Below are 8775 nucleotides of genomic sequence, written 5' to 3' on the forward strand. Positions count from 1 at the left end.
TTGCAAATACATAGAAAGCCCAAAAGGGTAGCAGGGCAGGATAGATCAGTACATAGAATGACCCGAGACTGAACTAGCTTAATGCAAGAACACTTAAACTGAAAGCAACTAGGGAGAACAAACTCTCCTGACCAACGAGGATGACGAAGAGCAAGACAGCAGGTGACATGCATGGCGGCAGCAAAAGCCATAATACCTAACAACTGACCGATCATAAGCATAGCAACTGATGGACTAAACATGTGGAACATCGTCGACACCCATGGAGGAAGTAGCGGATCTGCCGACCGAAGCAGAGCGTCCACCACCACTGGAAGCAGAGGATGAAGTTTGAGCGAGGATGGCGTCCGCGTTGAGGTCACAACATTTAGCCAACTGTTTGAGCTTGCCCCTGGTCAGGAGCCTGGGGGCGGCGATGAAGTTGAGGTCCAGAAGCTCGGCTATAGACCCAACCTTGGCCTTCTTACGACGGCCGCTGGAAGAGCTCGGGCGCCGACCCGATTCGCCGGGGATGGCACCAGCCACCGCCGCCTTCCTCTTGGAGGCCCGCTCGACGGACCTGATACGCACCCCGTCGTACATCTGAAGGATACGGGGGCTGCGACGCGCCGAGGGGGGGGGGGGGGGGGGGCAAGCCAGCCTCCGAGCCAGCGGCATCGTCCGGGATCTGGGCCAGCTCAGCCGGCCTGGCTAGCCCCCCCAGAAGCCACGTCCGGGCTACTAGAGCCCAGCCCCAAGCTGAGATCTGACGCAGCAAGGGCGGCAGACTGACGCGAAGGAGGGAGGGCCGCATTTGTTGGCGTGTCAAGAAGCTGGAGCGTGGATCATGACGTCAAATCGAGGTTTCTCATGTCTCAACATCGACCGGGAAACAAGTAACCCCGAGACGACTGAAAATTAGCAGACAAGTATAGTTGTGCAGCCTTTTGGTGGTTGAGATTCATGGAGCGTGTTTTTCAAGAGAAAAAAAAAATCACATTTCAAAGTTTTGGAAGATTTCGAAAAAAAATGCACATTGACATATGAATGCATACTACATGTGTGAAAATTTTCATAAGAAAATACATTGACACGCGAGCTACACAACACATGACAAATTTGGGATTTTGAAAACATGAAAAGTGCATGTACTGCTGACTCAAAAACATAGTAGCGATTTTCACTTTTTGTGTAGCTCGCGTGTCAATCTATTTTCTCACGAAAAATTGTACACATGTAGTATACATTCATATGACAATGTGAACTTTTTTCACAATTTTTTGGAACTATGAAATGCAATTGTTGGATTTTTAAAACAAACGGGCCGGCCTCATGGAGCTCGAGCACCAGTCGTGTTGTACTTCGGAGATGGAAATATACTTGCCTTCGCATTGGCGCCCGAGGCCATCGTCGTCGGGATCGCTTTATTCCCTCGCACCATCTTTCCCATGGCATCGCCAGCCAAAACCCTCCCTACGCATCCAATTCCCCTCTCTGCTTTTCTTTCCCATTTTTTTCCCTGGCTACAAACTCGTTCCATTCCCATCCTGAAGAGATCCATTTGATTGAGACAGACATTCTGAGCTCGATCTGTCGGGGAAATGAGGATCATGGTGCGGACGCTGCGCGGGGACCGGGTGGCGCTGGACGTGGACGGCGCGACCACGACCGTGGCGCAGGCCAAGGGCATGGTCATGGCCCGGGAGCGCGTCCCGGTGGCCATGCAGCGCCTCTTCTTCGCCGGCTGCCACCTCGACGACGACGAACGGACGCTCGCCAACTACGGCGTGCAGCACGACTCCGTCCTCTTCCTCGGCCTCCGCCTCCGCGCCGCCTCCACCACCCCATGCCAGTACGTGCGCGTTGCTCTGCTCTGTCAAACATTGCTTCCTTTCAATTCCGGCAAGAGGCGTTCGGCTGACACGATCGATCGTTGTGCTCGCGGGGCAGGGACGAGATGCATAGGTTGCAGGTGCCGGCCGGTTTGACGGCCGCGAAGCATGAGGTGCACCAGGAGATGCATGTGCATGCCCATGGCCACGCGGGTGCGAACGGCGCCGGTGGCGAGGAGCCGGAGAAGGCCAAGTCCAGGAAGCCGGCGTCGCGGCGCGCGCTCCGGAAGATCCTCTCGAGGCTGCACGTGGACGCCTGGACGAGGCAGCACGACGCCAAGCTGCTGGACCTGCTACAGCGCCACGCGGCGGGACGAGGCGGCGGCGTGGGCGACCTGACCGGCGAGGACTGGTCGGCCATCCGCGCCGAGCTGAACGCGGCGACGGGGTCCGGGTTCCCCGTGGAGGAGCTGCAGCGGCGGGTGGGCGAGTTCCGGCGCGAGCTCGAGACCGTGGGCCGGACCAAGAGCCACCCGCGGCTCGGCTACGACCCGCGCCGCCGGGTCGTCGTCGCCGAGGAGGCCGACTGGAAATGGTACACGCTGGTACGTGCGTGCCCTGGAATGCTGCATCTGTGGATCGATTGGTCTACCGTGAAATGCCTCTTTCTTATCTCCATCTGTTTCAGGAGAATCCCGATGCGGCGGCGTATGAGGGGAGGAGCCCGCGGCTGGCTCTCCTCCGAGCGGTTTTCGCCGGAGACGGGCGTGCCGGCGCCGGCGCGAAAAGCCGGGAGTCGCGGCCGAGGAGGTGCCTGAACAAGTTGCTGCGGAGTTTTGGGCTTCGATGTAAGCTGTAGTCTGACAGACCCACCGATCAGTCGATCACAGTTCACACTCTGTACAGTTGGATGAATTGGTTGCGGATTCGAACAATTTGTTTCCGTTGGACATATTTTACCCCAGATGAAAAAAAATCAGAAATGTCATTAGCCAGAGTGTTTTTTTTAATTATGATGAGCGAAGACAGTAGCTCTGCCGATTTCATTAAGTTTAGTTTAAAAGGGAAATAAGTTTAATATTCACAAAAAACAACTTCACAGAAAGTGTGCAAATCAAATATCCAAGTTAGAGAAGCCAACATGTGATTGGATGGTTAATCGGGTGGTTAAGCACCCTAACCCGTCATCTCCTTTTAAATTTCATTAGAAAAAACAAGGGATAGGCTACTTGTAAGTCGACATAAAATAAATTTAGGGCCAGTCGATCGTTTCAGCTTTCATATGCAGATCCAACAGCGGAGATGCCATCTTCTACCTCCGCCCCTCCGGCCTATCCAAGCAACCCCTATACATGGCTAGTTCTTTGGTGAAACTTCAGCCCTTCATATCTCTTTTTACGGTTTTCTCCTATGTCAAGTTCGATCTACCATGACCTCTCTTGACATTATCAACATGTTTTAGCCACCCGCTATGCACTGGAGTTTCTGGAGGCCTGTGCTAGATATGCCAAAACCATCTCACACGATGTTGCACAAACTTCTCTTCAATCGATGCTACCTCAACTCTATTCCGTATATCAACATTCCAATTGATGGGTTTTATAAGAAAGTAAAAAATGTTTATTCCAAGTTTTGGAGAACGAAAAAACTCCCATATATTCGTGATGAAATTAATTGCACCAGTAAATATTTAGACAAGAATATTTGATCAGTGATATTTGAAAAGTCTTAGTCTCTGGACCGGTGGTGGTGAGTATTTGAAAACTTCAGCAAATGTGGTGGCAAACCATAGCTGCCTCAAAAGTGACGGTTTTGTAACTTGATGATCACACCAAAATAAAAAGAAGACTCAAATATACCAAATGAATTAGATGGTTTTGAACAGAATAACTATAATTAACATGTTGTCAATATAAATCCTAGTAAGAGAGGGTATTTTTTTAAATAATGGGTATAACATTGTTTCACAACGACTTATTGGGGTCTTAGAAAATTAGATTGAAAGTTCTGATGGCTGAGGTCCTACGTTCTTCTTCGTCTCAACTTGTATATTCTTTCCCTAGAGGGTATACATTTGCACAATCGTGAGAATACCAGTGCATGGTTAGAATTTTATATAAAGTTGGCAGTTATGAGAAATAATATTGCGATCATGGCAATTATGACAATAGGATTTGAAACATGCATGGTAACTACTCTCCATGTTCCTAAATAAGTATTTTCAGAGATTCTACTGCAGACTACGTACGGATGTATATAGACATATTTTAGAATATATATTCACTCATTTTTTTCCGTATGCAGCTTCACATTGAAATCTCTAAAAGTACATATATTTATGAACGGACGGAGTATTAAATGAGTTCCCCGCAAGAAAAACTAGTACTAAATGAGTGTGACCTTGGTGTCAAGAAAGTAAGAAGAAAATGTACTATGTTCCAAGATTTGGAGAAGGAGAAAACTTGTATACGTCCATGATGAAATTAGATTCACCCCGTAGATCTTTAGACCAAAAATACGTTGTGCCAGCTTGTCTCGTCTTATTACTTCCTCCGTTTCAAAATAGATGACTCAACTTTGTATTAATTTTAGTGCAAAGTTAGTATAAAATTGGGTCATCTATTTTGAAACGGAGGGAGTACGTTGCAGGAAAATTCACAGGTCCTCTCAGTGAGCTGATGTATGGATGACTTGCTGGTTTCATTCAAGTAATAGAACCGAATTGGATTTCCGGGTACTGAAACGAGAGTACGCCTGTGCAAACGATCAAGGAAAACCAGGAGCAGGCCGGAATGACGCACGACACGTTTTATGATTATAATCATCATGCTACAAACGCCGCAGCCAGCGCAGCGGCGGCACAATCACATCGATCGGAACACAAGCAGAACAGACAAAGTTGTCAGTAATGCAGGAGAGTGACGTTGTACTCGATGATGGCGTCGCCGTTGCCGGTGTTGAGGTAGTGCGTGCGGAGCAGCGCGAAGCCGCGGGCCAGCCGGAAGGCGCCGCGGCCGCCGACGACGGCGAGCTCCCTGCCGTCGCCGTCCGTGACGGGGTTGCGCGAGAAGACCACGAAGGAGCTTCCGTTGTAGTCGTTGAGGGCGAAGTCGATGCCGAGGACGAGCCCCAGCCCGTGCCTGCCGGTGGACGCGTACAGGCCCTGCGCGCTGCCGACGACCCTGGACGTCCGCTGGGGCCCCTCCGTGAGCACGTCGTCGACGACGTAGACGGTGCTGAAGGGCGTGGGGTCGCCGGGCCTGGGCGTGGCGCCGGCGCCGTGCGCCACGGGGACGGCCGTCGGGTCGCGGTCGCTGAGGGTGTCGTGCAGGTAGAAGCGCAGGTTGGTGAGCTTCTCCTTGCCGAACCGGTGGCCGTGGGCGTCGGCGGCGTTGCGCGGGTGGGAGACGAGGAGGAGGACGAGGAGGACGGCGAGCAGGGACAGAGTCCTCATGGTGATGAACTGAATCTTGTTTCGTTTTTGTGGGATGGATGGATGGATCAAGCAGGTCCGGCTTGGATCTTTATAGGCGATGATGGAAGAAACAATGGTGGGCATATCTTACAGGATCAACGAAGGAAACTATTAACAGTACTGAAATAATGGTGTGCGTTTCATCTGGAATACGCTCCGCTGGCAGTATGACAGTTGACAGCAGTACAAGACTACAAAGAGAAGGAAATTACACGAGCCTAAAAGGGTGCCATATTGATGGCAATATCTATTGTCCCCAAATAATGACCGGGGATCACTGCAAACCTGTCTAGATTCACGGCCTCATTGGACAAGCCAAGACTAGCGATTCAGAGCTGAAAACTCACATAACCGTATGGGACACTGAGGGCACAGCATGCAGCAGAGTGTAATTCCCAGAATTACACGTTTCTAAGGGCGAACCAACCATGGGTTACATCCAGAACGCTCGAACCTCAAAGAACTTGTCATATCTGGACACTTTGTAAGAGCGAGCACGTGGGTTCGCCCGCTGGTTCCCGTTGGTTTTATCCTTTAAATTCTTTCATTGGTTCTCATATTTTGTAGATTCGTTTTATTCGCTATTATTTAAATAACTTGTACTCCCTTCGTTTCTAAATATAAGTCTTTGTGAAGATTTTACTATGACTACATACGGAGCAAAATGAGTGAATCTACACTCTTAACGCATCTATATACATCCGTATGTGGCAGGTCAATAGTGAAATATCTATAAAGACTTATATTTAGGAACGGATGGAGTATATTTTTTATGTGCAAAGATCGTGATGTGTTGAGGCCAATCCTTCTAATGATTTCCTATTCTATCTACTATCAATGGGATCTTTTAACACTCAGATATACCCCCTTAATTGAATTTATTTGGATAAGCACGAGCTTCATACCATTGTGTATATATAAAGGAATTATGTGGTATTTGTTAAGACCAAACATAAACATACCGGTGAAAAGAGTAGTGGAGATTGTTCCCTATTGCTCCGTGTACTTAGGCAATGGCGAATGATAGCATCCTTCATGTCTTCATTGTTTTTCTCATCGCTCAAGTCTGCCTGCTCATGATGATGATAGCGCCGGTGACACATGCAGCTGGTAGGCTTATGGGCTATAATCCAGTTTGCTGCCCTAGGGACATCTATTGTTGTGGATTTGGTGGCGTGATGGCTAATGGAACCTCATCCTCCATTGAGCCTTAATATGTAATTTCTTTCTCCTTTGAGTAATAAGCTAGGGAAAATAAAAGATGTTTCTACATCGCCTTGTTGCTTCAATTGCAATACGTGCCACTACTTTCAATAAATGTTGTTGGACAAGCTATTTAGTTAAAGAGGTGGGAGGAGATTGTTATCTATCTTTTTTGCAATATGCAGTTGATAAATTGAAATCATTTTTAGTTTAATGTTTTTGAGGTACTGATCATCCTATATCTTTTATGCTTAAACACATTTTTGATCATAATGGACCATATGTAGCTGATTTCAACGTATTTCGACACATACAGTTAATCCAGCTATTTTTTAAAAATAATACATTATTTTTATTAATTTTCATAAATATTACGCTGGATAAAAAATTTCAAAAATAATACACCGTCGGCCCGCTGCAGGCCGACTGGGCCTAGTCGGCCCACAGCAGGCCGATTGAATTCCAGTCGGCCTACAGCTGGCCGACTGGCCCCTGTCGGCCCACTGTGGGGTGATTGCGTCCTGTCGGTCCACTGTGGGCCGACTGGAGCTAATTGGCTCGCTGTGGGCTAATTGTTTTTGCAAAAAAAGTAGGCATAAAAAATATATGTTTAAAAAAATGTTAATCATGTAATTAAAAAATGTTAAACATGTATAAAAAAATGTTCCGGATGTATATAAAAAATGTACAATATATATGAAAAAGTTGACATAAAAAATATGTTTTAAAAAGTGTTAAGCATGTATTTAAAAATTGTTAAATGTGTGTATAAAAATGTTCCTTATTTATACAAAAAATATAGAATGTGTATGCTAAAAAGTTGACACCAAAAAAATATGTTTGAAAAGTTGACATTTTTTCAAATACATGATTAAAAATTGTTAAATGTGTGTATAAAAATTGTTTCTTATCTATACAAAAAATATAGAATGTGTATGAAAAAAAGTTGACACCAAAAAATATGTTTGAAAAAAATGTTCCAGTTCCATACAAAAAGTGCAACCAACCATACTTAGGTCTGTGATGCTCCCATACCGGATCCGGAGCTGGAACATTTTTTTATACACGTTTAACCTTTCATTCCAATACATGAAACATTTTTGTGTACTCGTTGAACATTTTTTCAAATACATGATTAACATTTTTCTTCAAACATATTTTTTTGGTGTCAACTTTTTTTCATACACATTCTATATTTTTTGTATAGATAAGGAACATATTTTCAAATACATGATTAACATTTTTTACAAACATATTTGTTTGGTGTCAACTTTTTAGCATACACATTCTATATTTTTTGTATAAATAAGGAACATTTTTATACACACATTTAACAATTTTTAAATACATGCTTAACACTTTTAAAACATATTTTTTATGTCAACTTTTTCATATATATTGTACATTTTTTTGTATACATCCGGAACATTTTTTTATACATGTTTAACATTTTTTAATTACATGATTAACATTTTTTTAAACATATATTTTTTATGCCTACTTTTTTTGCAAAAACAATTAGCCCACAGCGAGCCAATTAGCTCCAGTCGGCCCACAGTGGGCCGACAGGACACAATCAGCCCATAGTGGGCCGACAGGGGCCAGTCGGCCAGCTGTAGGCCGACTGGAATTCAATCGGCCTGCTGTGGGCCGACTAGTCCCAGTCGGCCTGCAGCGGGCCGACGGTGTATTAATTTTGAATTTTTTTTATCCAGCGTAATATTTATGAAAATTAATAAAAATAAAACACACCTCCAAAATAATTTTTGTGGGGGATATATGTGAGCATGTTGAAGGCACTTGTCGATCATGCACCCCGTTGGCCCGCGCGCGACAACCTTTTTCATGGTGATGTTATGTTCGTCTGCCTTGTGAGCTCGACATGTTGTGGTGATGCAGGCCACCTTAATAGAGACAAATGTGTGGATTTGAGCAATGCTACGTGGGAAGAGTTGATTGTATTGTTCGGCATAGGGTGGATTAGCAGAAGGTGTAGGATGAGAGGTCACGGGAGAGGAGTGCTAATAAGGATCAGAGGTGGAGGAGCCGATCGATGTCATTCGTTGGTTGATTTTTTTTCATGATAAAGGACACGCTATTTGACTCATAATGACAAATCAAATGAGTTTCTATCTAGCCTCCGCATAATTAGAATGCACACAACCGCCATCAACCAATGGTCCCACGCACACAAAGTGAAGATAAAATACATAGGGTGCATGACTAATACAAAACGAACTCATGCAAGTCGTCAAGGATTGAAATATCAGTCAACCCACATTTCTT

General features: G+C 45.6%; 2 protein-coding genes across 2 annotated transcripts; one reads left to right on the plus strand and one right to left on the minus strand.

The window, feature by feature from the left end:
* Nucleotides 1-1509: 1509 nt before the first annotated feature.
* LOC123105582 (uncharacterized) lies at nt 1510-2765 on the plus strand. Its single transcript, XM_044527671.1, has 3 exons — nt 1510-1831; nt 1930-2416; nt 2500-2765. The coding sequence occupies exons 1-3, from the start codon at nt 1581-1583 to the stop codon at nt 2668-2670; spliced, it is 909 nt and encodes a 302-aa protein (XP_044383606.1). The 5' UTR covers nt 1510-1580; the 3' UTR covers nt 2671-2765.
* Nucleotides 2766-4713: 1948 nt separating this feature from the next.
* On the minus strand, nt 4714-5286 carry LOC123105580 (dirigent protein 4-like). Its single transcript, XM_044527669.1, has one exon. It carries the CDS (start codon nt 5263-5265, stop codon nt 4714-4716), a length of 552 nt encoding a protein of 183 aa, XP_044383604.1. The 5' UTR covers nt 5266-5286.
* Nucleotides 5287-8775: the final 3489 nt, after the last annotated feature.

Source organism: Triticum aestivum, chromosome 5A (genome assembly GCF_018294505.1).
Source record: "Triticum aestivum cultivar Chinese Spring chromosome 5A, IWGSC CS RefSeq v2.1, whole genome shotgun sequence".
NCBI classification, from domain to species: Eukaryota; Viridiplantae; Streptophyta; class Magnoliopsida; order Poales; family Poaceae; genus Triticum; species Triticum aestivum.

Coding starts and splice junctions, on each gene's coding strand:
- LOC123105582 (XM_044527671.1), top strand. CDS start 1,581: ATGAGGATCATGGTGCGGACGCTGCGCGGGGACCGGGTGGCGCTGGAC. Junction 1,832..1,929: donor GCCTCCACCACCCCATGCCA/GTACGTGCGCGT, acceptor CTCGCGGGGCAG/GGACGAGATGCATAGGTTGC. Junction 2,417..2,499: donor ACTGGAAATGGTACACGCTG/GTACGTGCGTGC, acceptor CATCTGTTTCAG/GAGAATCCCGATGCGGCGGC.
- LOC123105580 (XM_044527669.1), bottom strand. CDS start 5,265: ATGAGGACTCTGTCCCTGCTCGCCGTCCTCCTCGTCCTCCTCCTCGTC.